Source organism: Pseudochaenichthys georgianus, chromosome 7 (assembly GCF_902827115.2).
Source record: "Pseudochaenichthys georgianus chromosome 7, fPseGeo1.2, whole genome shotgun sequence".
Lineage (NCBI taxonomy): Eukaryota > Metazoa > Chordata > Actinopteri > Perciformes > Channichthyidae > Pseudochaenichthys > Pseudochaenichthys georgianus.
Window position 1 is genome coordinate 24,127,363 of NC_047509.1, and position 17,305 is coordinate 24,144,667.

Consider the following 17,305-nt stretch of genomic DNA (forward strand, 5'->3'; position numbering starts at 1 on the left):
AAGTGAAGAACACTGAGTCAGTAGATGAGTGTCCAACTCACGTCTCAATTATTCCCTGCACTGTAGTGCCGAGTCATCGTTTAGACAAGTTTTTACCAACGGCCAAGATTGCTTTTGGGACAGGGATGCAATATGGTCCAGAGCAATCTATCCTTGTGTCAATATGTCAAAACACCATCATTCCTTTTTATAATGCAGGTGATTGTTAGTGCAAAGCCTCTCTGTCTGCACTTCATTTATCTGATAGTATTGGGAGTCTTTCCCAGAAGTTTGTGTTATCAAGGAGGATTAATAGTAGACTAGGTGATCCATACTGAAAGACATGATGTATAATACATAGGTTGTATTGGGAAATAAACCGTTTCTTATGCAGGATCTGCCACTTAAGGGATGATTTAAGGTCCCCCGCTGCTACGTGACAACCATAAAGAGACATTCTTGTTTCTGTTTTATGTACTTCTAATGTCTCTGTGTTTTCAAGTAAATCATAAGAAGAGGTATGAAATGAAAGATGAAATAAAATGGGGAAAAATGTAATGAAACAATTTATCTATCTATTGAGGAAAAAGCTTTGAGTCATGTATGGAAGTGTTGGAAAGCTCAATATATGCTTAAATAAGAAAGGAATCCCAACAACAACAACCAACATATCCTCCTTTGGGATAATAGATCATGCATTGATGTTCAAGATTGGTCATCGCAATGTATTTGCCGGACATTGTTACATTGTGTTTCATCAAAACTTGAGACTGTTTCCACTATTTCGCCACCGCAGAAAAGACCTCAACATTTCTGCAGTGAATGTACATTTCTACTTCCCTGAAAGTCAATCGTTCATATTCTGAGCAGCATCACTCCAACAAAGTGAAGCTATGAATTTGTTATTATATTAAAGACATTTAACCAACAGTGAGTAAGAGTAATTGCTCTTCAATTATAAATTGTGTTTTTAATCATAGAAGGCTGGCACTCACTCCAATCCACTAATTGCTTTATCCCTGAAGGCATCCACTCACACCAAAGTGATAAGACTGCTGATGAAGCACACGTAACCTTTACATGGGTGTAGATGGTATATAAATACAATATGTGTTTTTGACTTGTCCCCCCTGTGATTGACTTTGTTCACAGAACTAACCTTCACGTGGATCTTCAATGAGTACCCATCGTTTGTCATCCAGGACACGCGGCGGTTTGTGTCCCAGAAGACAGGAAACCTCTACATCGCCAAAGTGGAGCCCTCTGATGTGGGCAACTACACCTGTGTGGTCACCAACACGGTCACCAAGAGCAGTGTTCAAGGACCACTAACTCCTCTGGTGCTGCGGGTTGATGGTAAGACAGTTATGCCCTACTCACAGTAATAAACATAGAGTACAACGAAGGGGAAGAGAGAAGATTTGTATTTTTTCAAAATGCACGATTTACCAGCTGCTAGCTAACTTCTGCCATCAAATGAATACAAACATAGCTCATTCATGTTGGTGAATGGGTTTGATTAACATTACGCTCTTTTGAAGTTCAAATATTCACAATACTCATTCTCTGACAAAGACTGTTATACAATCAAAACAGTACAGATAGTTATGATATTTGAAAGGATAGAAAGTGGACTGTATTGTTCTATTCTCTTGGTTAAACAATCCAGACGATCACATCAGAGACTTGAAGTTGGTTTTTATTTGGCTCACCGGTTTGGAAAAGTGATCCCAGAGAGGAACCAGGCAACAGCATCATTTCATCATGTTGAACCAAGATGGGTTTGTAAATATATTTAGTGATGTTTTATGAAACGACTAATTTATAATAATTGAGAGTATTTGAAGACACATTCTCTAGACACATTTTTGCCCAAGCCATTGGACAGAGTAAAGTGTCTTTAAAGTTCAACTAAATACTTCTTCTGTATATCTGAGTTGACATCATGACCTACACTTTGTTTTGATTTAGTTTCTTTGTGACCTTTTCAAGGCTTGATGTGAAAGAATTCCCTTCAGACACACATGGGATCATTTCTGTATTTCTCTTTGTGTCTGCAGGTGTGATGGGCGAATACGAGCCAAAGATTGAAGTGCAGTTTCCTGAAGTTGTCCCTGTTGCTAAAAGCTCAACCGTCAAACTAGAGTGTTTTGCACTTGGAAAGTACGTCCCACTGCGTGTTATTATTCCCCAGTAATAACCTCACAGTCTCTGTTAGTTGTTTACCGTACAAATCTAAGCTGCATGGTAATTTGTGAAGACCCTGTGAAGTGATTTGGAGACTAAAATATTCCACTTTTAATAACTCTTACTTGTGCTCTAAACCCAAAATACTGAGAATAAACACTCACCAGTTAGTGTTTCAGATCAATTAAACATTGGCATGCTTTTTTTGTTTTTTTCTGTATTCACTGATATCAAATGATTTGCCTTAGCTAAATCTCTCGATACTGAAAGATTATCTTCAAGAGTATTTTTCATTTTGTGGCCTGGTTGTGTGTTTTATTTTCATGCCTTTAGCCCAGTGCCAACCATCAGCTGGAGAAGGCAGGATGGAGCCTCTTTTGGCAGGAAGGTGGACATAAATAAAGCCAGCGGCGTGTTAGAAATCCCTTACTTCCAGCTGGAGGATGCAGGAATATATGAATGTGTGGCTGAAAACACCAGAGGAAGAAACTCGGCTAAAGGAAAGCTGTCTTTCTATGGTGAGTAGGAGGATGGTTTCGCTGACTTTGATCTAAAACTGATCTTACTTCACCGGTCTTGTCTCGGGACCAAATAATATCTTGCGCATATCTTCCTGTCTGTCAGGACCTCGACACAAACTGATGGACCCAAATGCACGACCCAGAGACAAAGTCTTAAATGTAAAAAAAGTATCTTTAATTTCAAAGATCAGGAAATTCCTTTTAACAGAGTAGGTACTGAAATTAACAGAAAGCGCTCACAAGGTGGAAAAACTATGCATAACAAAAAGAGAACTTAAGAAAGAAACTTAGCCTACAAAATGAACAAAACCTGACATGAGTGAAAGCAATCTTTTCTTAGCTGAGGCTTAGCACGACCATTCGGGGAAACAAACAAGACGAACTGACACAGGACAGGGGAGAGACAGGACTATTTAAACATGAGGTGAGTGGGAACAGGTGGAAACAATCAGGGGCGGGGCAGACGCTGATGATGGCGGGAAAAACACACCAGGGGAGAAAGAAACAGGGCCTGAAATGAAAGACAAGAGGTAAATACAAACTAAAACAGGAAATGGAAAATGAGACATGACAACAAACACAGAGACTGACTAGAGATGAAGGATCTAAATAAACAGACCTGACCAGACGTGAAAAAACATGAAAATGACAGACATAATACATAAACATAACTAACACATCTTCTTCCCAACATATCATCTACATTTATAGACTTGCACTAAATCTTCTACCTATTGATTCACGGCCTCAGAGGTTCAACACAACTGAGCCTGATTGAAAATCGTGCAGAATAAAAGTGTAGCTTTGGTTTGGGTCCAACAAAAAGTTTAATTTGTTGTCATGCAATCTGTAGCTTTTATTAGAACCCATATAGAACTGCATCATATAGTGCAATGTGGTAATAAATTAACCTATTACCAGTAGTTCATTTCTGACAAGCTCTTTATTGTGCCAGCGGCTAACACAGGGCCGTAGCGCACACAGATTTATGCCACCTCTCAGGGAGAGGTGATCTTTCCCTCTGCAACACTGGACTTATAGCCCATATTCTGAGAAAGCTTTTAATGGCCCTTGATGAAGGATCTTTATGGCTTCTCTCTCCATTATTTTGCAGTTTATGCATTGATGAGTTCTGCCCACGAGGGCCTGTAGGGATGTGCTTGACTGAAATCATCAAATTCAGATTTTTCTTCCCTGTCTGAAGGAAGGTGCTTTTGATATGATAATACTGAGTTTTTGCAGCACCTGTGGGTATGATGAAATGCTCCCAGTACCTGTAGTAGGCTGATGATTAAACATGGTATACTTTAAAGGGGAAGTGCTTTTTCATATAGCAGCAGAGCCTCACAGCTCTGGGCATGGATGTTTTAGAGCGCCTTAAACATTGTAAAATGGCATGATCAAGTTATGGTCATTTTTTAAATACCAAGCTGCATCAGTCTTGATCCTTCAGTATGTTGCAAATCCTCCGCACATTACCTCTGCTGTAGTTGAGTGGTAGTCGCGTTTCTCCTTGTAAGATTTAAGTCCTGTCTCATCCCAAAGCCTCACAGACTGGCCGGCCGCCAGGTGATACAAATCTGTAATCTCATTTTAAACTCCCATAGACAGGAGCTTGTGGGACATCCATCAACTCTATAGAAGAATAGGAGAATCAATATGGGGATGTGGTGTTTGCGACACCCAACCAATGCAGGCCCAGGAACAATAAGGGGTGGCCTCTCTTTCAATTTCCCACTTAATTGTCCTTCTGTAGTTCCAGGGGATTTATGAAATTAGATCATGGTTTAGCAGATGACTGCATTTGAATGGGCTCAGACAAAGATTGACTTTGTATGGAAGCCACTTGCATCATGTCTTCCCCTCCATTATATGAATCCATCACAGTCCTATTTGTAATATTGCTAACAAGGCGTCACATATTTTCAATTCAATACTGCTTGCTCATTTCTGAATGTATTTATAGTGCATTTTCTTTTCATTAAAAGAACATAAAGAGAGCTTGTTTTAAAGATAACAACTTACTATCTCTGCTCTCATATGGGGCTGCTAAACACTGGCTCTCTGTAAGCTTTTAAAATATTACTTGATTGAAGCAGGGCTTGTTCTCGCCGAGTAGAATGAACTGAAATGCATGAAAGGCACCGCATGCAGAACTGTTTCTGTAGATAGGAAATACAAAGGCAAATAATCAGCAAGGAACACCTTCATTCGCTTTGAAATGCACTGTTGTTGCTTCCAGACATTTGTTCAGTCATCTAATGGTTTAATGATTGTGCCTTTTTAGTTGGTTTCTAAACACCAACTGTTTTGGACATGTGACAAAAACGTCACCCTTAAAACTAAAAGTAGGTCCCCATTTGAGCTCCAAGACAAAGAACAAAGTTACACATTTGCACATGACGCTCATAATAAATTACTGAAAGGAGTGGCTGTATTTTCCCCCGTGTGGTGGATGAGTATTTGCCCTGCTAAAAAGTCCATGGCACTGTACTGTGAATAATGTTCAATAATGCCTTTTCTTTGAGAAAGATAAGACAAAAGGATATTTTAATCAAGAAGAATTGTATTCCTTCAATGTTGTAATTATCAAAGTAACACAGCTTGGCAGGCACACAGACTGCCTTGTTCCCATGACCCTGGCAGGGCGTCCTGTATTTATGTGTGTGATTCATTGGGGCCATACATCTTCTTACACTGTCGCCAGAGATAAGGTACTAATCATTTTTGTGCCACAGGTCCACAGTCGTAAATATAAAGGCATTTCTCTATGGATTTCAGATGTTTCAAAAGACAAAAAGGGAATATAGCCTTTGTTATAAACTGCATGGCCAAGAAAGAATTACAACCCTTGCTTTTTACTATCAGCATCAGAAGAAATATATTACAGTCAGTATTCCAAATTATTGTAAAAAATGTTCCTCAGCTTAACTAATTCATACTGGTTGTCGTAAATCAAACCCTTTTTCTTTTAGCTCTTAACCTTACAATGAAGGGTTCCATCCCACCTATTGATCCGTTCACGTGTGAATCTTATACAGTTGTGTTTATTTATATATTCTTCAAGAGGAGGTGAGCTTTGGGTTAATTGGAAGTGGATTTATGATTCGCGCCCTTGGATGCCTCTTTAATGAACTAATTGCCCGCTTGGTTGGTTCATCGATTTATTCTTAAAGTGCTGTGTAATAGTAATGCTTAAGAGTTTGTGTAGCGTTGAAGTGTTCATTTACAGTATGTGGTGTTTGACCTTACAGCTGCACCACACTTGACTGAGAAGCCTCAAGATGTTCAGAAGACCATTGATGATATGCTGGTGTGGGAGTGCAAAGCCAGCGCCAAGCCCAAACCCTCATACCGCTGGCTGAAGAACGGAGAGCCTCTGGACTCCATGGAAGTAAGGCATTTTTCTTAATTGAAAGGTCACCTATTATGCAAAATCCACTTGTTCAAGTCTTTTATACATAAACATGTGTCCCCTCTGCGTTGAGAGATTCTGAAGGTTTCAGGAAAAAATATTCGCTCTCTTTTTGTCTTGATCCATTTATCCATTCACTTTATGATGTCAGAACGTTTTTTGGCTTGGGTAACCATTAGCTAATAACCAACCAAGGTAACACCCTACTTTGAATATGCGTCTATATTTTAATTATACCTCAGACCTAAGCGTGGCAAAATAGATATATAAGAACATTATTTGTTTGTGCTCTACGACTTAAATCTAACCAACATTTAATGAAGGGGTGTGACATCCTTTTGACAACAAACACATATTCTGTAAACAGCTAAAGCCAGGCTCACTCTGACAGTCTTGAATTGTAAATCGGTATTGTTCTCGTGAGGAGAGAGTCAATATATATTTTTTCATTACAGCCCCTAGGCAATTGAGTCGACAGAGATAAACATAATTGTATGTGTAGGATGAAAGATGATCAGATTACAGTACATTCAGCATCATCTTATTTAAAGGATGCACTGTGTGTCACTGCACTCTTTGCTGGATTCCTTCTGCTGAGGAGCTCATAATGGTTTCAACTCACAGGCTCATACTTGGCAAGAACATGCCACTCTGAAATGGCTGTATTTGCTTGTAACTAATTCTTAAAATGTGTGTATGTTTTGGGGGAGGTTGTTTGTATGTGTTTTGCAAAGAAGCCAAAGTGATGCCATTTACTGCCTGTCATCATCAAGGGATTCGACAATTTATTTCTCAATCCTTCCTATCTGCTCCTCTCAATGTTATCATTAAGCCTCTTCTCTCCGTGTAGAGTGAAAATGCCTTATCGTCCAAAATACATTTCAAATTTGGGCAATTTGCCTTTTTTTTTGTTAAATGCTACTGGAGTGAGTGTGCTTTTTGCCTAAAAGAACGGCTCTAGTGAGTCACAGCCGCGGAGAGCGTCAGTGTTTGGCTTGGGTAATGAGCCCAAAACTAGACTGTTTCTCTGGACATGTCTTAAAGAAGCCAGGTGGGTTTAGTTTTCTGAAACGTTAATTGAGAGCTGTGATAATATTCCTAAACTGGAGCATTTTAATTAAAGAGCTGAATCACAATGAACACGCAGAGAAGAAGATTACACAGCTTCCCATTATGGCACATGGCAGAAGTAGTTATCTGCAAATTCTGTATATGCAGCAAGTCCAATTGTAATCTGCATAAATAGGCTTCGTTGTCATGAACATGTCTTCTCTCTGTCATTTGTGGCAGTTCGGTGACACAGGTCACTTCCTCTATTCGCCACACATCCTTAACCACGGAAAACACTGATTTGTAAATAACATTATAAGAAAATTCCTTTGGCGGTTGGCCAAGGTAACATATTCTCTGTACATGTAGCTATATTAATGAGGTGGGGTGTTACCATTTTAAAAATGCCACCATCAACAGCGGCAACAGTAAATCAATTTCCAAACCCAAAGGTCAGCGATGTAGAGAAATATAGGGAGAAGGAGAGGAAGGCCAAGAAGGCCATTTGTTATTCCTCATTAGAATGGATCAGTCCTCTTCTCCCTCTCTCTCGCTTTATCTCAGCATCTCTGGTGCTCGCTTTCTCTTTCTTATGCTCTCTTTCAAGCTTTTACCCTCCCACTTTTCCCTCCAAGGGAATTAAATGGCGCAGAGGAGGGCTGTCACTTCAAAATGTCATCCCGGTGAAACAAGGACCCACTCACGCTTGCGTTTTTCCACTCCGCCACCAACTCCCCTTACATACACGAGTGTGTGTGTTTGAGATGTGTCTACCTTTCGACCTCCAAAGTCAGGGAGCTGCCTTCTCAGGAGAAGCCGTTTGTGTAACTTGCATTCAGTGCAGCTACTGCAATCAGGAAAGGGATCGGTACCTCACCGGCATCAAACAAAGCGCCCAGGTTTTGCCTTTTCACAGCTCAACTGGAAACAGTGCTGGTATCAGAGTAGAGTCAAGCATAATTAATGATAAGCATGAAGCAGACGAATGCTGCCATTTGTCTCCAGTGATAAAGAGATTGTGAAAGAGCAACCACTGAGTCTCTAAGGGTCTTTTAACAGGGCACTGGGTACAGAACAGTGCAGTGTGGCACCAATCCATGCACTTACACAGATCTCTTTCATCTCTTTCTCCCCCCTGGGCCCTTTCACTGTGTAACCTAAAAAGGACCATCTATCATCCATTCGCCATGTCTCTCTCTTTCTCTCTCTTTCTTTCACTCTCTCTCATCCCTTGCATATACTGTAAGCACCCAGTCTCAGCCAAAAACCTGGGGACTTATTTTAGTCCCACTTGGAAACGGCTGCATCCATCCTCACCCAGGACCCCCTCTGGTGGTGGATTTAGCGCCAGGTCAGCCGTGTGTCCATCGTGAGACTTGGCCTCAGAGAGAGCCCTTTTTGTATGTCCTCAGCAGTGTCCCTGACTGATGCTAAGGGACAGTCCTTGTCTTTTGAAGTGGCAGTGCTGTAATGATTGCAGACGACAGACAGACTGGCGGCAGGACCCTCTGGACTACTTTGTCAGTGACATTAAAAGGTCTGGCTACACTCAATAGGAAAGATCAAGGGCAGGAACAATGAGTGCTGCCACACTCAAATTGAGACAACTATAAAAAAAAAAGGGAGAAGAATGAACTGCAAATCCTTGTAAAGGTCAAAAGAGAAAACGGAAGAGAGGAACTTTCTGGTGCTGTAATTACTCTCTGTACTTGGTGTAGTCGTTTTATATTTTTAAACAAACACTATCATTTTTTTCACTCTGCCACCTTACATTCTATGAGACTTAGTGGAGTATTAAATAGACGACGTGCTTCAGCCTCATCCTAACTAATTCCTCCGTGGTTTGATTCTAACCATCGTTTGATAATGTCTCAGTCCTATGTTAAGCAGAGGGGGGTTACATCCAGTCACTGCGGGCCAATTAAGACCACAGAAAATTAGCAGTGTTTCAATTATCAACCCCCCTGAGGAGAAAAAAAGAGTGGCTGAAGCTAGATTTAGATCAGGCCATTCTTCAGCATGAACACAGTTTGCATCATGGTACTTAAAATGTCCATATATAGCCCTAATTACCCACCTCAAAGCTTTTTTAGTCCAGCATTCCCATATTAACACATACTATATGACACTGTTATGATAAAACAAGTGTTCATAAGCTTTTTATAAATGTTTCATTCAAAGAGAAAGACAACACTCAGTATTGGCATATCCAGCCTTGCAGTGGGGTGGTTTGTGAACTACCTCTCTGAAAGGTCCCAATGTGTTCATTTTGATGGACTGTCTTCTGAGTGGTTAAACATTTCTAATGGTGTACCACACGGTTCTGTTTTAGGACCACTTTTATTCTCCATATATATTAACAGCGTAGGTGATAATGTGGATGAAGCTACTTTACATTTTTATGCGGATGATACTGTGATGTATTGTGCAGGTCCCACCATTAAGGAGGCTGTTGTTAAATTACAGGCTGTTTTTAACACTATTCAGACTCAGCTCTCTGAATTAAAGCTTCTTTTAAATGTGGATAAAACCAAGGTAATGCTCTTTTCAAAAGCAAAAAAGACACCAGAGCCTGTTTTAGATATTGTAACTACGCAAGGAACAAAACTTGAAGTTGTTGCCTGTTACAAATACCTTGGTATCTGGCTTGATGATTGTCTCACTTTTAAACTTCATGTCAATAACCTGCTAAAAAAACTGAGGGTTAGGCTAGGTTTCTTCTACAGGAACAAGTCCTGTTTCTCGCTTGAGGCCAGGAAAAGGCTAGTCACTGTGACCTTTTTACCTGTGCTGGACTATGGGGATCTGATGTATATGAATGCACCTGCCAATTACCTGATCAAGTTAGATGCTGCGTATCACAGTGCACTAAGATTTGACAAACTGTAAAGCATTAACCCATCACTGTACCCTGTATGCAAGGGCTGGTTTGCTTTCACTAACACTATATACAAAGCCATGTTAGGGAAACTTCCATCTTATATCTGCTCCCTGATCTCACGGAAAATTGTAAGTGGCTACTGCCTGAGATCGAATGCTGTGGTTTTATTAAATGTGCCAACTGCTAGGACTGTCTTAGGGAAGACAGCTTTTAGATGCGCAGCTCCTCTGTCTTGGAATAGTCTGCAAATTAAATGGAAACTGAACAATCTGGTGCCACTAAATGTTTTTGAAGCTCGGTTGGATGCTAGTCAATCAGAAGCTATTGGTACCTGTTTATGTGGATAATTATGTAAATGATGCTGGATGATGTCCTTTTGTTGTTCTGTTTATGCTTTTATGTTTCATGTGGAACTACTTGAACAGGTCTCCCTTGGAAAAGAGATCAATGATCTCAATGGGATTTATCTGTATAAATAAAGGTTTGAAATTAAATGAAATGAACACAATACGATTTATGGATTTTGAAGATGTGCTATGTTTAATAGTTGTACTTCAAAATACTATCCTGTATTAACCTTGGATGTTAGGTTAGTTTTAATTAAGGAACATCCTCCAGATGCTGCTCTCAACAACTGTTATTGAAAAATAATAAGCTACAGCTATTGAAAATATGAATGTATTTATTTTATAAAAGAAGTCAACAGGTGCGTAACCTCTTTACTTGCTCCGATATTCCTGGAAACATCATAAACGGGTGAAAATTAACACTTACAGCTGGATGGTTAATACAATATAATGACATGAGAGTTACATCGCAAGGCTTTAGATAGACGTATAATTAGAGGGATCTAAAATAGATAAATATTTTGTGGAATTGAAATGCTCCTGTATACCAGAAAACTGTAACTCTAGCGTGCTCATACTGTGTGTTCTGTTTGCATAATGGTATTGTTATATAAACAGGTGTCAATCCTCTCAGGGATTAATGTCAGATTTGCTAAGGGATGATCCACTGAGGTCTCTGCGACGGCATTTTAATGGCCAGGATAGCTCATGTGAATTTGTGGCCTGTTACTGTAACCTCTAAAGTGTATGTTCAGAAGCTCTAACAATTGACCTACCTTTTTTTCACAGAATGCCGAAAACTTCTGTCCTTTTGTATTGCTTAATATTAACAATGATCCAATTACTGCATGTAAGGTGAAAAATAATCCACTGCTCACTACCGCAACAGCAGGTAGACACGAATAGTAACTAGCTGGAGACCCTTATATATTTTTTAAGGATTTTCTTGGACACCATATAATCATAAATTGGGGACGGGTGGCGCAGTGGTCTGTGCATCTGATCATCAGATCAAGGGGGAGTGCTGGGGAACTCCAGTTCGAAACCCGCTCCTGCCGCCACTGCGTCAGGCCGTTGTGTCCTTGGGCAAGACACTTCACCTGGATTTGCTCCTGTGGGTATTGTCCACAGTAAATGTATAATACCAATGTATACTTGTAAAAGCGCCTCGATGACCTCGAGGCGTGAAGATGGACGGTGTGGCGCAGTGCGCTGTGCAATGATCATCAGATCAAGGGGTGAAACCCGCCGCTGCGTCTGTAAAGCCGTTGTGACCTTGGGCAAGACACTTCACCTGAGCTTGCTCCTGTGGGTATTGTCCACAGTTTCTGACCATTGCATATGTGTAATGTGTGTATATGTAAAGCGCTTTGAGTCATTGAAAAAGCGCTATAATAAATGTAAGGAATTATTATTATAAATGGTGAATATTGGATCTAGTTTGACAGAAAAATTTAAAATAAAAACTACTGTTACTTGTACAAATAGGTGTTGATATCTTTATGAAAAGATGTTAGACATAGAACAGGTTCATAATCGTGTGTAGGATTTTCAACCAAAGAAATGTGCTCCTCTTTCCCGAGGGAAAACAAAAATCAATAAATGCAGCTGAGTTTTTTCATTTCAAATGCATTACCTGGGGTTAAACTAACACAAGTGCCCACACATGGGATCTGATTTGATGTAAAGCCTGGGATGTACTGGAGATATTTTTGCACCAGAGGCAACCACTCGCTGACTGTTCACCTTGTCTAAACCTGTTTACGGTTTGTTGTCAGGTTAGCTAAATCTTTGTGTGTGTGTATTTCTCTAGCACGATAGGGTCCAGGTGAATAACGGAGTGCTGACGATCAGCAGCTTGAATCTGGCTGACATCGGCATGTATCAGTGTGTGGCGGAGAACAAGCACGGCCGAATCTTCACCAACGCTGAGCTCCGAGTCGTAGGTAAGGCCAAACACACAAGACTTTGTTGATTTGTCTAAAATGGGGAGTTGTCCTCATGCCATTTCTCGAATTGCAGGTAGATGCTTCATGATAGACACTCAAAAATGGCAAAAATTATACATTTGCTAAACCTGCCAAAATAGATACTGTTCCAGTCAGCCACGTGGGGTCTAAAATTAAAGGTCTAAATTTGAAGACCATATCTCCTCCACCCACAGTCATATTGGCAGAACGTTTGCTAAACGTTCTATTTCTTCCCTGCAACTTTGCTAGTTGTAACACCAAGATTATTTTACAAAAACCTTTTCCCCAGTCTCTTTTTTTGTCAGTCTGCCAAAAAAAGGCTGTAAAGTACAAATGAAAGACAAACTTAACCACCCATTTCTATTTAATTTGTTTCTGCTTCCTCTGTGTTGAGCAGACTGAGGATGAAGCATTCGTGTCAACAGTTCTTTTGCCAGTAGCTTCCCCCCTAGTTCTGCCTTCGTAATTACGTTTATTCAGGGAGAGCAGTTATGTGCACTGAGATGGGATTTTACTTAAATGTTTAATGTTTTATTATTTTATTTAATAAAATCTCCTGGTTGTTATTTTCCTCAAACGACTATAGTCAGTGGTAAATGTACAATAGATTACTATATTACTATATGTTACAATAGATTTGATTATCTTGACTGGAGATATGGTGTAACGTCAGCTGGTCATATTGACTGCAATGGAAGGTAACCATGCCTATGTTATTTTTTCTTGCACTAATTATTTTATTTGACTTTTTCATTGTCACAATTTGATTTTAACAAATATAAACATTTTAAATAACATACATTTACTTTACATAAAATGTTTTTGTGGTCACAGTACAGATAACCAGAATGACACCAGGAAAAGTCCAACTTCAGTCAAGGTCCTTCAAGTTTCAATGACTTTTGGAAAGGAAATTACATTTATTTTATATGTAGATGCAATGTAACTGCTTAGAGTTATAAAGACCAGACACAACAGTGTCAGCGAGGATGATGAAAGGAACAAAACTCATATTATGGAAGTTAAACTCTGAAGCTAACACACAGCATGTAGAGTTAAGGTAAAAAAGGCAGTTCAACTTTGGAGGTTTTTCAGGCTTAATACATATCAAAAACATTTAACAGATGGTCGGACAAACAGACAAAGGTAACTTAAAGGAGCATATACCATATCTTAGACCAGACCAGACTTGTGTGTGTGATTTTGGTGTCTCTCAATTTAGCTTTTAGATGTGGTCAATAATCTCTTAAAAATAAAGTGCAAACATTTACTTTAAAACTGGTTTTTGACTAATTTTATATAACCAGGTGATGGAGAAAAGCCCTTTTTGTTTTATATCCTTGTAGAGCACTCACAGGACTTTGCTGAGGCAGTTTGACAAGTATTACCACTCTGTCAAAACCACTTTCTGACACAACAGCTTTCGATGGTTGTGTTTAGAAACATACATAACTCTGATTGGCAGCTGGACAGAAAGTGAATGTATGGAAGCAATATTGAAACTCTAAAAGAACATTTTGTGGATATGAATATTAAGTGTTGATTGCAATACTTGTTGTGAATCATTGTTTTGGTGATCGCCTAATCGAGTAAACTGACTGATGAATCTTAAGTGATAAAAATAGAATAGAATAGTCAAACGACAGATTTCAACTTTGATATATATCTTTAGTACTTCTATACTTCTATAATTGACAATGCTAATGATAACACAAATGTAATCTGTAATCCTTTCATGTCCCACTATTCTGATATCTGGGTATTTTTCTCTTTATCATGCAGGAGTGAGAATATAACTCTAAAACAGGAAATAGTAGATATATGTTTAACTTTGCCTACATGGTCCACCTACATACTAAAGGATCAGTTTACAGTTTTCTGTACCTTGTTACCTGTTTTATTTTATCAGGACAAACGGATTTCATTGCAACTATATATCCTCCAACTCTTGCTTTAGGATATGAGTTCGTATGAAAGCTGCCCATATTATGAGAAGAGAAGAGCAACACATATCTGTTGTGATCTTTGAGGATACACTGTAAATGCACACTTCTGTCGAGGAATAGGCAATGGACGCATAAATACATACATACTGTACTGTATATCAGTGTATTGCTGTGGATGCACGTGCACCCTCATGCCCTGGCAGGTGCTGAGCCATGTCGCTGGCGCCAGGCTGTGTGTTCACTTTGAAGAGCTTTCTGCTGAGTCGCTGCGCATACAAAACAGCTCCAGACGACGGCGCCTTAGTAATTAAGGCCTAAAGGAGCAACAACAATGCCTCCCTCTTGTTTTACATTCTCTCGTTTTTGCTTAGGAGCCTCACAGCTTAATTCTTAATGCATAATGTCCTTCTAGGGAAAATTCATGGAGTCGGAAAAAAACACCTTCTTTCAAATCTTCTTATAATGATGGTCTGTTCTCCTGCAGTTGTGTGTGCCTGTCTGTCTGTGTGCGTGTGTGTATATGTGTGTACAAAGAAAAGGATGTGAGAGCTGACCTACCTAATGGAAGGAGTGACCTGCATGTTTTTAGAAAGCTCCTCCACTCTCATTTCCTCAATAGCTCTACTCCCTTTGCTCCTATCTCTTCTCCGACAGTGAATTAAACCTCAGCTCAGTTTTCTCTTTCCCTCCTGCCTCTCCGACAATACTTACAGCCCTTCCTTCTCTCTTTTCCTATCAGCCATCGCTCCAGACTTCTCCCAGAACTTGTTGAAGGCCCAGACTTTGGCCCGACAAGGCGGCGACGTTCTGATCGAATGCAGGCCCAGGATGTCTCCTCGGGGTGTCATTTCATGGAGGAAGGGGAAAGAAGCCCTTAGAGAGAGCCACAGGTACCAGTTGTTTTCCTGCAGAGCAGTGAGTACATTGTGTGCCGGATCCCAATTGTTTAGTTTGTCTGCTTTACTTGCAGAATCGTATTTCATCGACTTGTTATTTATTTTGTCCTACTTTGTATTCATGGTGACAAACTGCAAGGAACAGTGACACAATACAATTTGAATTGCATAACACGTCCTGCACTTCGCCACTTTTCCCCCTCCTATCTGTATTTCTTCCTTCAACTCCATTGTCCTCTTTTTCTCCCGGCTGTGCTCAGAGCTGGTTTCTGCACAGTTTACTTGAGGTAATTGGCTGTTCCTAGACTGCGGCACTTGGATCGATGCACTGATCCATCAGCTCATTAGCAGCATGTAAGGCCTGGAGGGTCATTAGAGCGCGAGGCGGACTATGATCCCGGCTACCATCGAGACAGGGAAGAAGCAGGTGAAATCCCTCAAAAGGACTGATCAATGGCTGGCCGCTGAAGAACATACATAACTGTGTGATAGTGGCGATGACACCAGGGGAACTAGCTGGACACCTTGTTTTATTAGAAATCAGGTTAAGTGCAGATCAATATTGATCCTGGAGAGGAGAAGAAAAAGTACAAACAAATGTTAATCAGGCAAGGAACAAAGAACCCTTCCCCTGAAGATAAAACGCTGGTCGAGGCAGCACTAAAGTCAGTGATTGATCAGGATTCATACAGTTTCTCCTCACATGGCAGCAATCAGGGAGAACGCAGTTATTGTAGCATGCAGCATCAAACAACATGGCCTTCATTTAATTTGTCATTACTCGAAGGGAATTCGACGTGTGTTTTCCTTGTTTCACCTGCATAAACAGCCAATTACAGGAAATATACTGGATACTTGTACGTCTCCATTTTCTGAAATGTCACCCTTTGATGATATTTTCACTGTTACAGTTTTTAGCGGGAAACATTCAACACAATTAAATTGTAAGCAGTGAGAACACCCTGATGTGCTGGTGCACTTTTAATTGTTGCTCTGTTAGGGAGAGATATTATATATTTTTTGGAAAGTGTAAACTCTCAGGTGTGCATTTCAAAACATCTCATTGTCTAAAACCCAGTGCAGTCGACACAAATAGCTCCACTGATGTATTCATTTCCGCTTTCTGTTTGAGAACATCTTTATTGTGTTCAGGAATGTAACAGCAGGAGACAAAGCACACCTGCTGGCACATGTAGGGGGTCCGGACTCCTCATTTGATATGGGATTAATTGTTCAACTGGCTCAGCAGCTTTTCCACACCCAACCTCTGGCATATCCATTCCCACCACAGTGGGAGAGCACCAGGCTTACTCATCTCTCGCTTCCCCCGTCAGATGCTATGTTTAGGAAACCAAAGTTGCGATCTAATTGTTAGTACAGATGCCAGGCCGAGGCATTTCCATTAGAGAAGAGATATGTTTTATTTGAGGGGGAGCCGCACAATCAGCAACAAGAGTATGTGTTGCTAAATGTTTGACCAAGCTTGCAGATTTCCTATCCTCTTAAGTATTGGAGGGCAAATGTATCCATACCGCAATATCAATCGCGCCCATAAAGCCAATATTTCCCATTTGACGTTACAGCCTTGCCCTGAAGAGAGTGAGCTGTGTGCAAGATGTTCGGCTTTGACATTATTGCAGCATCTCTCACCAACCTATTCCCCTGTTCCTGGCTCGTTAGCATTTACTTTCCGCCATATCGAAATGAAGCTGCTACCAATGCCATTAAAGCGGCGGCACAACACTAATCCATCCCACTGGCTCAACTAAAATACCCATAATTCCTTCTAATCTTCTAGGGATAATGTTTTTCAAGGATCTGGAGCAGGGGAGAACTAACTACACCAACAAACTAAGAACAAAGCAGGATCTCATTACTTAATGAAATCACGTTGTAGTGATACCTATATCAGCTCATATCCCAGGCATGTGCAACAAGATATAACGGTTGCTGTGCACTTATGCAGGAAACTATAAGGTTAACTATAAAGTGCTTACCCTAATTTAATTTTACTGCTGACCACTGCCAGCAATTGTAAAAGGGGATATTGGAAATAGCTCTCAGGAACATTACCTTTAGATTGAACCACTGTGTTTAAGATTGTTAGCTAAAT

The 17,305-nt window shown here is 40.2% G+C and overlaps 1 protein-coding gene across 1 annotated transcript in view; it reads left to right on the top strand.

The window, feature by feature from the left end:
* Positions 1-17,305, top strand: part of cntn3a.1 (contactin 3a, tandem duplicate 1) — a 116,129-nt gene that overhangs the window by 61,511 nt on the left and 37,313 nt on the right. The window contains exons 6-11 of the mRNA XM_034088025.1: positions 1,132-1,335; positions 2,040-2,142; positions 2,500-2,684; positions 5,942-6,081; positions 12,194-12,326; positions 15,036-15,186. Of these exons, the coding sequence (XP_033943916.1) occupies positions 1,132-1,335; positions 2,040-2,142; positions 2,500-2,684; positions 5,942-6,081; positions 12,194-12,326; positions 15,036-15,186 (916 nt within the window). The remainder of the gene's footprint in view (positions 1-1,131; positions 1,336-2,039; positions 2,143-2,499; positions 2,685-5,941; positions 6,082-12,193; positions 12,327-15,035; positions 15,187-17,305) is intronic.